General features: G+C 45.2%; 1 protein-coding gene across 2 annotated transcripts in view; it reads right to left on the bottom strand.

Annotated features, from left to right (window-relative positions):
* PTCHD1 (patched domain containing 1) overlaps positions 1–11,352 on the bottom strand; it is a 50,845-nt gene extending 39,493 nt beyond the window's left edge. The window contains exons 1-2 of one of the 2 annotated variants that reach the window (XM_043537977.1): positions 10,858–11,352; positions 9,158–9,383 (exon numbers count right to left, since the gene is read on the bottom strand). In XM_043537977.1, coding sequence (XP_043393912.1) covers positions 9,158–9,383; positions 10,858–10,973 — 342 coding nt within the window. In that variant the 5' untranslated portion in view covers positions 10,974–11,352. Of the gene's footprint in view, positions 1–9,157; positions 10,439–10,857 lie in introns of those variants that run through there. The other variant, XM_037901664.2, reaches the window with a different exon arrangement.
* Between the last annotated feature and the right edge of the window lie 4,826 nt (positions 11,353–16,178).

Raw genomic sequence — 16,178 nt, 5'->3', positions numbered from 1 at the left:
AGTTTAATGGTGAGTAATAAGGATTTAAAAAGATGTGACATTCGAAGCTTGGAGTAAGGACGGGTCAGACAGTCTTATTTATTCCTAATCAGTTTTCCCATCCCTAATAGTCTTATACCTAGAAAGGGAGAATTGAAGTAATATGAATATAATCTGCACAAATATTTTTTATCCGAGATCCTCAAAGGGCAAGTGATGCTGGTTCATCATGGCGTACAGGTTTCTCAGTTCACTAACGGTGTAACTTTAGAACCCAGCATATCGCTGGTGCAGCAAAGCACTGCACATGAGAATTCTATAGTATCACTTCAGCCATGATAGCATGCTGGTTTTGCTGTTGTACCTGAAAGTGCACCTGTCATGAATTAAATAATAATTGACACCCTTCAAGTTTTCTTGCTTAGAGGGGTATTGTCAACTAAAATTCACATTCCCAGTCCCCCCACTTTTCTGCTTCCCAAGACCTATAGGAGGTCAAAGGGAAGTAGAATGTAAGGCTGCTATAACTTACATTAGGGCAGGGGTTGGGTTGGGCAGGGCACGAATTCATAGATTCCAAGGCCAGAAGGGACCACTGTGATCATCTAGATCCTTGCATAGCTCCAAATATGGGAAATGCAAAGGTAGTTTAAAGTAACGTTTGGCTCCCAGTCCCCTCATATCTGCCTCAAGTGCAGGAATGGAGAAACTGAGAATAAGGACCTTTCTCTACAGTCAATTTCACTGTTCTGATGATGGTGAAGTCCTTCTCCAGGAACTGCTAGAGGGCATTAACCAGTAGCATCAGTAACAGCAACCCTGGAACTGAAAGCAAAGAGGCAGCAGTCAGGGGCATGCTCAGGACAAAGGAGACAGTTTGTTTTTGCTCTTATGCCCATTCAGAAGGCCCTTTTAAACTCAGAAAGGGGAAAAATCCTCCTCCCCTTTTAAAAAAGGAACTTTCTGATTTAGAAGTCTGCACATACTATGTAAATGGGGCTCTATCAAAAGACATATTATAAAAATTCAAGTTAGCAATGTCCCTTTAAAGTAAACAAATTATATTCCAGATGAAAGGGTTGAAACTGCTGATTCATTTGCAAAATGATGCATTCCAAGAAATCCTGTAAAACCATGCTATACAACATGGTACTGTGATCAAAGCCATGGCTGAACAGCACAGAGAAAGCAGCTGAAGAACCACAGATAGTCCCGTGTCTGTTACAGGTTTTAAGACTCTGTGGTTAATGGTATAAATTTACTTCCAGGCAAATGAGTTACCAAAAATCAACTGGAATCTTATGGCCTAATTCAACTCCCATTAAAGAGACTCTGACTTTAATGGAGTCAGATTATTAAAACTAAGCATGTGTAAAACTAGCCAGACATAATTTGGATAGTGGTAATGCGTGAACTGTGCTTTACCTGATTCACACAATGCTTGCAGCTTGCTGTCCGGGTTTCAAAAATGTACTTGTTTTTGGTTTTGTTTTCAAATTACGAGGTATAATATTTTATGGGTGACAATACATGGCGTCACACTGGATTATGCTGTGTCACTTGACCTATCGTAGAGAAATAGCTAGCTAAATAAAATTAGTTAGATGGAAATATTTTCCTCCTAAAATGAGTAATTTGACAAAAATAGGGACATATGATGTTATGAGAGTCTGAGCTTTGTGATGCCATATCATAAATATATTTTTTACTGTAATTTGTTTAGTCTCTAAATTGCAGGATCAACGGGCATCTGATGGTCAGTATTGGAGATGACCTTACATGTTGCCAACTCTTGCAATTGTATTGTGATTCTCACAATATTTGGTGTTTCTCTTAAAGTCCCAGCTCCTGAAGTCATGTAGGTTATTTGATCAGATCAACTTTCATTAAAAAAAACAAAACCAAAAAACGTATACCTTCCTGGCTATCGAGCAAAGCTTAAAATCTAGAAGGCAAACAAAGAACTCCAAATGTATTATTGTTTACAATCTCATGATTTTCTGAATGCTTGCGGCTGGCAATGCTACTTAAGCCTATGGTTTCATTTAAAGTTAAAGTTGCCTTTGTCTAGTTTATTTTGTAGGTAATTTTTATGGGTAACTTGTGCCAATGGAAAGGAAAAAGAGGAAAAAACCTCTATTGAACTACTGTAAAGTTCTTCTGTTTTTCTATGATCTCCATCTATTTTTGCATAGTGCTTTTTGATTGAATATTTTCAGAAAATTGTCCCAGTAAAGAGGAATGCATCCATCTGAATTAAGTGAGAGAACAGATTTACACAGCTCTCTTAATTTACAGGGGGAAATATCTTGCATATTGTACAAATGTGGACAGAAATGAGCCCTGAATCTTTAGCAATGTTTTAAATAAGGGTTCTTCATTATAAAAACATGAACACATGAAGGATGAAGGGGAAAGATGTGTAACTGTGCCATAAGCATTTCATAATGGGCCATATTCTACTCTCAGCCTCACTTTTGTGTGTCTAGAGTAACAGTGTACACCAATGCGATGGAAAGCAGTGTCTTGCACAAGAATTTCCAGTATGCGTTTGTAATCTGCATACAAAGCAGATGGATGAAACCAACAGACCATAACAGTTCATAAGTAAACATTAAAGACTAACGGCAATTCACCTGTAACTTGAGAATATGCAATAAACAAACAGTATGGGATACTGGACTTTTATATATATGTGTGTGTATCTATATATATATATATATGTTCACCCAGACTGTAAAGTCTCTGAACGAGACATTACAATTAATTAAATAAGTCATGTTTTCACCAGCACTATTTGTAATCTGCACAAAACATGAGGGGAACAGAACTACTAAACAATTTTCAATGTAATTAAAATCCTTCAGTGATTTTCAAAATACAGAAAGTTACTTAAGTTACTATATTATTTGCATTAACAATTGAATATTAGCAGGAATGTGTGCTTTTTCAGTATACATATTTCCATCCATTTTCCTAGTGGCTGCATATCCAAGGAGACTGTATGCATAATTTTCTTTTCTAATCTAGGGAAAAAAGCTTTTGTACCCAATATGATCTTCATTTCAACCAACGTCATGACAATTCAGTCTGAATGTGTGCTACATTGAGCTGAACACGATTCATTTTGGCTACCCTGTTTCAGATCCTGTTGCTCCAACAGGCACATGGGGCACAGCCAAGGTAGATCCATGTTTGGAGCATCTGAAAGAAGAACATTTGTGCTACCCCTAAGATAAAATGCTGCAGTTTTAACACTCAGATGGGAAGATTTAGGTCACCCCCCAATTTTTGTTCTAATTCTTGAGTCATTATTAAGGTAGGCTGGCAACTTGGTACGTGTCTTTATAGAGGGCAAATGTCCCAAATAAAACTCTCTTTCTGTTTGGGAAAGGAGTCTGTCACAAGCTGTAAAGTCATCAATGATCATTTTAGTTCAAACTTTGGTCCGTGTCATCTCCTCCACTGGAAGAGGAGCATTACTCAAAGTTCTGTGCCTTTGAAGCCACTCAGTTCCTGAGGCATCATGCTGTTGAGGTTGTGCCATGATCTTTCCATCCCAGGGAAGGGATAGTGGCTGCTGTTGAAAATCATCAAAGGGCCAAAGGAGAAGTGCAGAGGGGACCTCTTTAAGGCAAAGAGTAGCTGGAGGAGCTATTGTTAAATGGTGGCAGAAGGGGATACTGGGACACACATGTGTGGGAGTAAATTAGAGGTCTTTGTGAATTAAAGGCAGCAGGGAACTTTATGATTCCTGGTACAGACAGATCTGCTCCTGACAGCCTGTATCATCTCACACACAGAAGTCACTGTAACTTAATGCTGACATTGATGTTTCTGCACTTGTATTTCCTTGCTGTTCTTGCACCATGTTCCTATGTATTTTTCTTTCTCACCTGGCTGTGCCCAGATCTTAACTGCATATCTTAATTCCACTTGGTTTTTGCATAAGGAACATTTTAGCCTCATGACATTGTGCTGTTAGGACAAATGTCTTGCACTTCCACTGCTTTCATATACTTTCCTCTTACATGAGGATTCTTTCCTTCTTTCTGCAGCCTTTTCCTAAAGGCATGATTTGGCCCTTTATTTTCAGCTCACTTCACAGTTTGGCCACAGTTAGAACTGCTTTTCAACTTTTGAGCAAAATAGTTAAAATTTGCTATATACATACCTACGCAGTGTCACGTAGCTATATTTCTTGTACATTTGTATGTGTGTTTGTATTAGTAAAACTAACTATAGCTAAGAGGTGGCCAAGATGTCAAAAATGGGTACCTAAAATTACGCTCCAAAATCTTAGGCGTCCTTATTTTCAGAAGTGCTAAGCAACCAGCAGCCCCTATTGACTTTTGAAAATGATTTTCTATACTTGCAGTATATCTATAAGATAATGATTATAGATAACGCAAACACTGGAGCGTAACTGAATTATTTTCCCCATGAGTTTCACCATCTGTAGAAACTATCCATCCGGAATATGAATGAGGAAATCGTAGAAAATATTATCTACCATATGCAGATGTGATATTTACTGACATATGAAATAATTAAATAACAACCTATTAAAGAAACAACAACCAAATAACAAGGGGAAGTACAATGGTACAAAACCCCTGCAATTAACCTGTTTATTAATAAGTAGGAGCTATGAATTTCAGAAATAAATATTTTATCCTAATTTTTACCTCCACATATATCTAGATATTTACTTAAATATCTATCTCTCACTATGGCAGGCTATGTGAAAGAAGGGGTAAATAAACATTGCTGCTGAAAATGTGAGGTTAGTGTAGTTCTCAAAAACTCAACATCTCTATATCCGTATATACACAACTGTGAATATAAAATCATTTTTTGCTATCAGGCATATTACTCTTTTACCTTAACTTTAAGCCACTTTAAATTTAACAAAAATATTCTTATAATGTTTCTTATCAATATAATAATAGAGGTAGAGTAGAAAAAAAGATTAATTTAAAATTAATGTGCAATACAGTGGGCTCACTGTGACTAGGGCTGAGCAAAGAGGCTCAAACAAAAGACCCAGATATTGACATCAAACTCCAGCTGAATCTAAATCAAACTTTTTTTTAAAGTGCCTGACTAGTGTTTTTTGCAGATTTTGTGTGCCTTTAATTTTCCTGGTTTCCTCTGAAAGTGGAAATACCATACTAAAATAGAAGAAGCGCTTGCAGTATTGTCAGCTTCATTTCTAGATGAAAGAGAATGGGAGAAGTTTTGCATAAGATCTCTGAACTTTTGGATGATGACCTGGACCAAATATCCAAATATTTTTTTCTTCTTGCAGGTCTGTGTTGAGGTGCAGATGTGAAAACAATATATTTGGTTATATTTTTATTACATTTCTCTCTCCTCTCTACAAAATAGTGAATTTTGGACAGAAAAAGGGTCTGGATTGACAATGCAGGATGTCAGTGCCCTGTATTTAACTATAGAACAGGCACAGCATAGGCAATGGAATTATAAAATTCCTGTGCTGCCCTACTACCATTATCTCTCTATCTCAATGTGACGTGAGAGGGACGAGACATTTCATGAATGTCACAGGCCCATAAAGCTATTTTGTTGCTACTTTGTAATTTCTGTGCTAGTTTGGGGAGGCAACAAGCAGTGTGTTTAGAACTGGTTTGTGGTGGGAGTTAGGAGAACAGTGGATGGAGGCTTCCTCTTAAATAGGAAAAGGGTAATCAGCATTGTGTCCAAGCCAGGTTGTTATACAGGGCAAGATGGCCTGATTCTCTAGAATGCACTAGTTATCATCACAAAACTGCTAGGACATGTGTAATAGCTTCTATACTCATCAGTACTTGGCTCTGAGGCGTGAGCACCTACACCACACTAACACTCAGTATGCCCACTGGGGGGAGGGGGCTGGGTCTCTAGGTTTGGCAGCATTGTCTGAACTGGTCCAGTGATAGGGTGATTCAGACTCCATTCTATTCTCCATTTTCATACCTCACTTCCCAGACTGCCAACAAGGTGTCCTTCAGCACCTGTTGTGAAGATAGTTTCTCCCTCCCCGCTTCCCTGTGGACATCTGTCCATTGGGAACTGGACACAGACCACCAAACCATTTTAGATAGGCCACCAAAAAGCTGTTAGATGGTAAGTATTAGTGCTATCAACCTTATTCTGATTCCAACCAGACTAAATGTTTCATATCATTACCAGGGTGACTATGTGGGAGCACACATTCTTCTGCTAAAAGCAGGGGGAGAGCTCTCCTTCTTCTCCTTCTGTGAGTGGGGGAACACTAGCACTCCAAGGCTCTCCCCTTTCTCCTTGGCTGGTGAGGTGAAGGAGAAAGCAGGTAGGGGAATCTGGAGGAGATGCAGCAGAAGCAGCTGGTGCCTGGCTGGGGAGTTTCTGTGACTCCCAGTGCTTCAGCTAGTAGCTGGAACAGCAGCAACTGATGTGAGAAGACAGGGTGTCCCATCCTGAAGTCTCCTATCTGCCTCTTCTAAAGCAGTGGTTCTCAAACTTTCCAGAGTACTGTAACACTTTCAGGAGTCTGATGTGTTTTGCGGTACCCAAGTTTCACCTCACTTAAAAACTACTTGCTTACAAAATTAGACATAAAAATACAAAAGTGTCACAGCACACTATTACTGAAAAATTGCTTACTTTCTCATTTTGTCTGTATGAAAATTCTAGTTTGTGCTGACTTTACTATGTTTTTTTATGTAATCTGTTATAAAACCAGGAAAATATCTAAATAAGTTGATGTACCCCCTGGAAGACCTCTGTGTACCCCTAAAGGTACGCGTACCCCTGCTTGAGAACCACTGCTCTAAAGCTTGTTGTCTCTAGGCCAACTTCCCCTCCACTACAGAAGAAAAGACAAACAATGCACAATGATTTGTTCAAATTCTCTCTTTGAAATGTCTTAACCTTTTAAAATGCAGGATATTATTAAATACATTTTCTATCCTGATCATGTCTATGTGGCAGCGGTTATAAAACAGGTAAGGTAAGCACCTCGCCATCACACACACTATATGTAGTCACAGTACTTTGTTTGGCTGGCTTTTGGACTGCATGGAAACATGAACTCCCCTCAGATTACATTTGTGCTCTTGTTCTTTTTGGTGCTCAGATATAGTGGTGATAGGTACAGCATAAAAACCTACATCTAGTTCTCATTCTCTTTCACTTGCTGCGCCCTGTCACCACAAGACGATGCAATGCCGCATGACCACATAAGAGCAAGAGCTGTGAGCTCCGCCTCCTATTTTGATCTGTTTAGACCCACTGCTCATAACCAATCTCCTGTGCCATCTACAGGGTTCTTTAGGCTGCTATCTGTGCCTGGGTCTGCCCACAAACAGACCAATAATTAGAACAAAAGTATTTTGTATTTTCTGTAAAAATGTATTTTATATGCTTGATGATGTCAGATTAACAATAAGTAAATAGAGTCAAATGACAATAGCGTGGTTAATCATGATCTCAGTAAGTGAAAAATAATCATTTTGTGGGAACATTTCAGCTATAAAAAAAAGAGGCAGCATTTAAAACTGACAGAACTTTCTAAATTATAGCTTTCTCCCTGATATGATAAATCGAATGCAGAAGTTTGCTTGTGGAAAGATTCAAAGTAACATTTATTTGTGTGTCACTATTCTATTGATTAAACTACAGATTTCTAGAGATAGCACTACAGAGGAAAAATCCATTATAATTTTTAATCTGTGACTGAATGAATATGCACATCCTGGATGCAAATGCAGTTCAGAAAAATTGGAAAATGAAGGAATGAAAATTGTCCTCTCTGGAGTTTTCTTATTTACCACTGAAATGTTACTAGACTTACTGAGACTACATTCATTAAATCTATTTGCTGATTGCTGTTTGTTGATATGTCAACAACAAAAAGGAAAAATATTAAATACTTGGGTGGATCAGTGCAATAGTACTATAGTTGAAATAAGAAAAATTAATCCACTGAAACTCATTTAGTTTAGTGAAAAGAGTGAAATCTCCCAGAACTCTGTCAAATATATTTTTTTTACTTCCCTTCTCATTTTAGGAGAGACACTCCCTACTGTTCACATTAACATTATCTTTTGCGTGTTTTGATGGTTTGACATTCAGCAAAGAGAAAAGTGTTGACAGTCTTTATGCTTTCCACAGGGCAACAATGTTAACATGTACTCCTACAGTTTAATGCTAAAGTGTGTAGATTCTAAGAGCCACACCTTGAATATTTCCAAATGTTCCAGAGATTCTTCTTTCTTTCTAGAACTTGACCCTCTTGCAGCCCAATTTTTGCATCCATCCCACTTTCCCTCCCTGCCCCCCAGAACCTACTCAACTATTGCAGTCTAGACCAGATAATGAAATTAAAGAAATTCATATTTCTGACACGTTAGGCTAAATTGTCTTATGAAATGTCACATTACATCAGATTACATATTCCATGCAACATAAATTATATGACAAGGTGCAACCTGATGTAACTTGATCCTCTACATCACAAACTGTACAATGCCTCAAATTTACAACCAGGCTGTTTTTTCTATTAAAAAAAAAAAAAACGCAAAAAAGGCTTGTGAGGATGAGTGTAGGAGGAAATACTACCAGTTAAAAATGATCAATCTGGTATGTAATTTGGTTCCAAGAGAAATGGAGGTTTCAAGCTATTCTGTACCCGAAAGTCACAGGCAGTCCATACCTGGCAATCCATACAGAGCAAACCCCCCCCCCCCCCCCCAAGCAGTTTACAGATTTGTACTCAAACTTCAAAAACAGTTATTGAATTCAGAGTGAACTTAACTCACAGGCATGACTGTAAGAATAATAAAGAATGCTGGAAGAATTGTTTAACAAAGTGCCCTGACCTCCTTATTCACCAAAATACACAGCTTTGTCTAGGTTATCTCATCCACAAATAAGGGAGATTTCTGATTTTTAAAATAAGTAGTCATCCCAACTGTTGCTGGGATGTGACTTAGTAGCTGTGTTCACAAAACACACAGTGTCTATGGAAGGTAGGGCATACCCCAAGAGGCATAAATGTGTATCTGGACAGTGTCTGAATTATTATAACACAGATTGGGAAGGTGGGGAAGGTTGGCTCAAAGAAGAGGGATGGGATGGAGAGAGAGATGAGGTGTGGAGGAGGTGAATAACTCGGAATACAGCAGAGGTTTACCTTTAAGATCAGATCAGTATGATGTTGGTCCAGCATGTTCGCCTTCCTGAAGGATGTGATGATGACCCTGCCGTACCTCCCAGGGGTCTGCAGGTCAGAGTAGAGCCGGTGTTTGGAGCGGTTCACCGGGAAAAGGCTGTTCACCAGGTTCCTCTCGATCTTGGCCAGGCTGTGTTTGGGGGCCAGGAGATACTCCACGCTCTCCTCGATCTGGTACCTGCTGAAGCTGGCGCCCAGCAAAATCGAGATCAGCACAGGTGCGGAGGCGAAGAACACCGGGTGACTGGCAATGAAGTGGCCGAGTCTGGAAAAAGACGTCCTCAGCCCCCTGTGCAAAACCTGCCGCAACATCCTAGTGCAGAGGGAGCTCAGGAGGGCGAGGTGCGATCTGAAGCTCTCCCGGAGCCGAGGCAAAATCATCGGGGGAGCCCAGGCAGACGGGAGCTGCCCCTCCGGCCTGAAATACACCCGGACAAAAAAAAAAAAAAAAAAAAAAATCCGGCCGAGCCGAGGCGCTCGGTGGGTGTGTGCGCTGGGGGGGCTGCTAAGGCTCGCTGCCTCCCGGAACGCGGCTGTGCCCTAGAGGAGTTTCCCAGCGCCTCATTGTCTGACTTCCACCCGCCAGCCGGCCCCGGGGAGCAGACACCCAAGGGCAGCGGGGCTGGGGCGGCGAAGGGAAGCACGGGCGAGCGCCAGAAGCCCCGCGCCCACCGCGGCTGTCGCCAGAGCACAGCCGAGTTTGTCGGGGAGGCGGGGGCTGGCCGCGGGTTGCCGCCTGGTCTCCAAGCCCGCGCAGGCAGCGAGGAGAGCGGAGCGCCCACTCCCCCTCATGGAGCGGCTAGGGGAGGCGTGCTCGCCACAACAACAACAACAACAACAACAACCCCCCTCATACACACACACACAGAGACCCACACAGCACACGCCGGATCCTTTGCGGTGGGGGGCCGGGGAGGGGGGGAGGAGGAGGGCTGCGGCTGCTCGGTTGTAGATCCCCCGTGTGAGCCGGGCTGGGCTGAATGGATTGCGGGCGGCCAGTCCCCCGCCCCCTGCCACACACTCCGCGCCGTCTGGCTTTAAAGCAGCGCGCCGGCCGGAGGGGAATCGCCGCTTGCGAGGGAATCACACCAGCGCCCCGCGGCACCGAGGGGCTGGAGGTGGCCGCGCGTGGAGCGCAGGGCCAGTTGCCTTCCTCGCTTTTCCACCACAAGTTGCTCCGCAGGCGGCCCCCACCCCCCGCCCCCTTCTGCCACCCCACCTGCCGCCGCCCAGAAAACGATTAGTCAGTCCTCAGGGCAGCCGGCGGCTCGCCGCGGTGCCTCCTCGCCCCATCTTCAGCCGCGGCTCCTAGTGTCCTGCCTGCCGGGGCTGGCCGCCGCGGGAGCGGGTGGGTTGCATTGCTGACCGCCTCCCGCAGCTGTCGGGCGGGGAACTTGGCTGGAAGAAGTCACAGCGGATCGGTTGCAAAGCCAAATGACGAAGAACGGAGTCGGTCGAGGCAGAGGACTCTCGCCCCCCACCACACACACTTTGAAATAAGAGGACCTGATGATACCGCTTTATGTCAGCCCCATGACAGCGCCGCCGTGAGCCTCCGAGGGACAAGCTGCCAATCAGAAAATCACCAGGCGCTCAGGGAAGGAGGGAGCCAGGCATGTCACTGGTACATTCACGCTCCTCCGGAAAGTTTCCAGCCTCACCTCTCCAAAAATCCTCTTAGCAGCACGTTTTGGGGGCTGGGCCCCACGCCGGCGGCCGCGGGTCCCATTGTTCCCGGTACAGGATCAGCACAGAGATACAGTTTTGTGTATTTCATTGGGATCACGCGATCCTTTAGCTTGGCCAACACATGCAGCGGGGGAGTCGCTCGCTGGAGAAAGCAGGAGCCAGAAACGTCTAGGCGATTCCTCCACCCGCCCTGTCTGGCCGCGTGTGAGTGCGAGCGTGGGTCTCCCCCTGTCTGGCTCTGCCGCTCTCTCAGGATGCGGCTTGTGCGAGGGCTTTGCCGGTGGAACAGCAGAATCCGCCCGGCCTCATGCGGCCCTAATGGGCATGTGCACAGTGTCTGCACATGCCCATTGCCAAAGTGAAGCCCCGCTGAAGCTGGTGCCCTTCCCCTGGCCTCTGCTCTGAGCGGCAGCGAAACCCCCCTTCCCCAAACGCACCCTTGGCGAGCCACCGGCCGCGGGAAAGGGTCCGCGAGCGGGGTGTGAGAGGGCGAGCTGAGCAGCTGATCGGGAGGGAGGAGGAGGTTGGGTGTAGGCGATGCAGAGCCGAAGGAATGTATAAATCGGAGCAGGGTCTCGAATTCCCGTCGGGATTTTCAATAGTGGGAGGGTGGGGCATACAAAGGCTGCAGGGAGTGCCATAAAAAGTTGAAGCGGCACTGACACAGGCATCCCCATGTGCCTGGACATTTCCCCCACCCCTCTGATTAATTGGTACGTGTGTAGTGATGTCACAGTGGGGTTCTCCCTTGGAGATGACATAGCGTGAGGTATGGGTAGTGAGCAGATGAGTCATTTAAGATTTATAATAGTGTCTCTCTTGAGTGACTCAAATTTTGGTTTTGATTCAGGTTTCCTTTCAGTATTTTTATGGCTGGATTTTAACTTGAGTTGGGTGTTTAAGGCTTATTTTTTCCCTTCCTTCACTAACAGATTTTCTGTTGCTTCTGTCAAAAATCTGCTGCCTGTTATAAATGTTAATGATTTTGTTGATGGGGCACCTTACCAATGCTTCTTTCTTTCTTTCTTTCTTTCTTTCTTTCTTTCTTTCTTTCTTTCTTTCTGCAAAAAAACAAAACAACTTTTTTCTAGTAATGTATAATATTATAACCTATTACATTTGTATACCTAGCTCCATCTACAGTCTAATCTGAATAAATGATGTAACTATACCCATATAAAACCATTTTAAAAAAAATCAGAAATACATTAGCAGCTAGTTTAAAGCTTTCATATTTGGATACCCAGATATCCACATATGTGTATTTCTGTTACAGTTAAACCATCTTTCTTAGCTTCACCCCAGCCATCACTGCCCAAATCACAGAGACTTTATTGTTAATAAACCAATTACTACCTATCCCTGAAACATTAAAATGAGTGAAAAAGGAAACTTTTGGTGACTATTTAATTTTGCACATATTGTTGAATCAAATAGTGGCAGCTTCATGTCTTGGTTATTGTACAATAAGCTGGTATTCATGGCAATATCAGTTTTCAGTAGTGTGTGATCTACAATGGTGATTAATGGTCTGTTGATGGACAGCTGGCATATGAAAAGTTTCATATCATCCCCATACAAACTTGAGTGCAGAGTTGGTTTCTGTGTTTCATGTGGATAGACCTTGTCTCTGATGATTTCCAATGTGAAAACCATGGAAATGAGAGCTTGATTGAGCAGTATGGCACTACTAAGTTATTGCATGCCATGCTTTCATTAATTGTAGTGCTTCACCAGAATTCATACTTTTTTTGTCTATAGGTGTTTTTCAGTTGCAACAAATGTGACATCCAGTACCTTGCCATAATACAATTTCATATATATTGTTGAATCTAGTGATATGTTATTATTATTTGTTTGATGGTAGTGCCTAGAGGCCCCATTGTGCTAGACACTGTATAAACACATAGTAAGAGACAGTCCATGTACCAAAGAACTTAATCTAAAAGAGACAAGACAAACAAAGGGTGTGAAGGGAAACAGAGGAGAAGTGATTTGCTCAAGGTCACATAGCAGGTCAGTGGCAAAGATAGGGATAAAACCCACGCCTACTGACTCCTAGTCCAGTGCCTTATCAACTAGACTATGCCACCTCTCTGTAGCTATAGATGGCTTACCGTGTAGAATTGATTTGCATTACACGCCTTATGCTTTGCATGGTAATTTGTCATCAGCGTGGAACAGTGATCTTTGCTATTTTAACTGGGAATGTCACACACACACACACACAGCTGGCCTTAGGGAAAATGGGACCCTGAGTGAACTTGCATTTTGGTGCCCCTGGCCCCCATGGACATGGTGCTCCCCATTGCCCCTGGTCCCCCATGGGCTCCCCACCCTCCCTCCATTCCCCCCAACCCCTGCACTGTTCGCCCTTCAGCCCAACCTCTGTACCTCTCTCCTGCGCCCCTAACCTTCACTGTGCCTCCTTCACTCCTACCCCTGCACCTTCCTCCTGAGCCCCTAACCTCTGTATCCCCCTCCTGCATGCACGTGGGGAAACTGACACATCTGGCTGCACAAACCAGCTAGCATTGCTGCTTGCTCCCCCCTGGACTGCTGCTCCTCTGCCCCATGCACCCCCGGGGCTGCCTAAGGAGAGGGCAGGAGAGCAGCAGTTGCTGATGCCTCAGCACAGCCCAGGTGGGGAAGTGACTTGAATGCAGGGAGCCCTGCTGTTGTGTATGTTGCGGGGGGGGGGGGGGGGCGAAAGGGGGGGGAGGGGCGGGAGAGAGAGAGAATGTGTGTGTGTGTGTGACAGAGTGTGTGTGTTGTGTTGAGGGGAATGTGTGTGAGCCTGAGTGTATGAGTGCGCTGGCTCTTTAAGAAAGCAGTCAGAGTCAGGAACCTGAAGGCTTGTGTTCAGACACAAGCAGCGGCCAGCAGCTCGGAACCCAGTGGGGCAGCAGCACACACACTGATCCCCCATGTCCCATCAGTGGAAATCGGCTGCACGGGTGAGGAGACACCCCGACATCAGCCCCCCCAACAGACAGGAGGACGCTCCCAGTCCCAGTGGCCAGGGCAGCTCTGGGCAGGAACATCAGCGGCTGCACATGTGGAGCAGGAGGAGTCATCTGTTCACCTGGCTTGGACGGCTGGTCGTCCAACTGTCCCCTGCAGCTTTGGTCTCTCCCCGCTCCCCCACTCCCAGTACTGCTGCTCGCCTGCCTGCCGCGTCCATCAGCCTAGCTGGCCCTCAGCCGGTCAGGTGGGACTCCAAACCCTGAGCACTTGGACCTCTTTGGCGACCCACCCCAAAGGCTGGCCCTGCACAGACACATAACAATGTTTTGGCATTAGCCTTTGTCAGGTTTTTTAATTAGTAGAGTAACAAAGTAATGTTGTGACTATGTGCTTCTGTATGATGTGGCTATATAATTGTATTGCTCATTAATATCAAACCCCTGATTCACAAATCTGGGTTTTACTTTGGGTAAGTAAATCTGGGGTCTTCCAGTAATGTGACTTTAAGGTCCAAATCCTCAACCCATTCCCAATCTAATTAGTTCCAGGGTCACTAATCCAGTCCCAAACTACAGCAGCCCCCCAATCCTAAAACAATCACTTTACTCGGGCAGAGAGGTTAGAAGGATTCAGATCTGGAGCCTTTCTCACTCCTCCCACTCTTGCCTCAGTCCTATCACCTCACGTCTTCTGCACAATGTCATCCTGAGAGCCATCCTGGAGAAGAGATTTGCATGATGCTGGTGGCATGCCCCTTCCCCATCAAATTCCACCTCTCCCCAGTGCAGGGAAATTACACCATATTCTGCCACCAGGGGACACATGGTGGACACATGGACATGCACATACATTGATGTCAGACATAATGTAGCTTGAAAAATGCTGCTGAGCAGACACAACTCAATCATCATTGTTGTAAGTGGGTCAGAAGAGAGTCTGACAAAATCACAATTTTACTTTCGACACAGTCTTAATGTTGGCAATTGAATCCTGCTGGCATGCTTTAGACCACACAAGAAATGAGGCCCCATCAAAACGGGCTGCCCTTGCTCTGCTTGTCTGTAGCGAGGGGATGTGACCTCCCTCGGGGATGGATGGAGGGACAGCTGTGAGCCCCCCCTGGTGGGAAGAGCTGGGACACCCACACCTGCCCCGCCAGAAGCAGAGGGGCGGGACAGGAACCGGAAGTATAAAAGGCTGGCCCTCCAGGTCAATTGGAAAGGGGGAGAAGGACATTTTTCACCTGCTGCTGGAGTTCAGCCCTGACAGCAACTACTGCAGTACCTGAGCTATGGAGGGACTGCCAGAGCTACTGTTTGCTAGAGACATTGAGGAGTTGCTGTTAGTTGTTTACCCCAGTGAGATGGATGATGACCCTGGGACCTAGGTACCCCCCTTGAATGGGAGTGTAGGATGTAGCCCAGGGGAGCTGAATATCATTTGGCTGTGTTGCTGACTGACAGATGGCCAGTGTGTTGTGGTCAGATTTCCCTGCTGACCCAGTGGCAGACCACTCTGCCACTGTATGGCCCTGGGCTGGGATGCAGTGGAGTTGGGTGGGCCTGCATCCCCCTGCCATGCCACCCCTGGGGGGAGCAGACTCCCCACCCCAGGCCAAAAGGCTGTAGTTTGTTGGTGGTCTCTGAGAGCCAGGACCCCCAATGATTTGCTGACCTGTGCTGTTTGGGTGCCTGGACTTAGACTCATTGTTTCTCTGTTATGAGTACAGGCCTGACTTTGCTGCCCTGCCCTCTTTGAGGGCCAGGCTAATAGATTTGTTACTGTGCTGTCCTGACTGCAGGCCAGAACTCCCTGATTTTGCTGCCCTGCTCTGCTTGAGGGCCCAGCATCTAGACTACTGCTCTGTCCTGACTATGGGCCAGAGTCTCCTAATTTTGTGGCCCTGCCCTGCCTGAGGGCCTGGGCTGATGGACTCATTATTGCTCTGTCCTGAATACCGGCCAGAGCTGCCTATCTGCTTGCTGCCTTGGCCTACCAGTGGGCTGGGTCTTATGGCAGCAGTGGGCAAACTGTGGGCCGCATCCAGCCTGCCAGCAATATTAATTTGGCCCTCCAGCTCCTGGTGTGGAGTGGGGTTTGGGGCTTGCCCTGCTCTAGTGCTCCAACTTGGGAGCAGGGTTGGGGCAACTGCATATGGCTCCCAGAAGCAGCAGCATGTCCCCTGCCTGGGTCCTACACATAGGGGCACGCAGGGGGCTCTGCTCCACAGGCTGCCTGAGTGCTGCTTCCGCAGCTCTGATTGGCCGGGAACCGTGATCAATGGGCTCTGTGGGGCGGGGCCTGCGGACGGGGTAGCGTACAGCAG

This window comes from Chelonia mydas, chromosome 1, assembly GCF_015237465.2.
Source record: "Chelonia mydas isolate rCheMyd1 chromosome 1, rCheMyd1.pri.v2, whole genome shotgun sequence".
Taxonomy (NCBI): Eukaryota; Metazoa; Chordata; order Testudines; family Cheloniidae; genus Chelonia; species Chelonia mydas.
The sequence above is the reverse complement of the archived record's forward strand: the minus strand, read 5'-3'. Positions and strand labels throughout refer to the sequence as shown.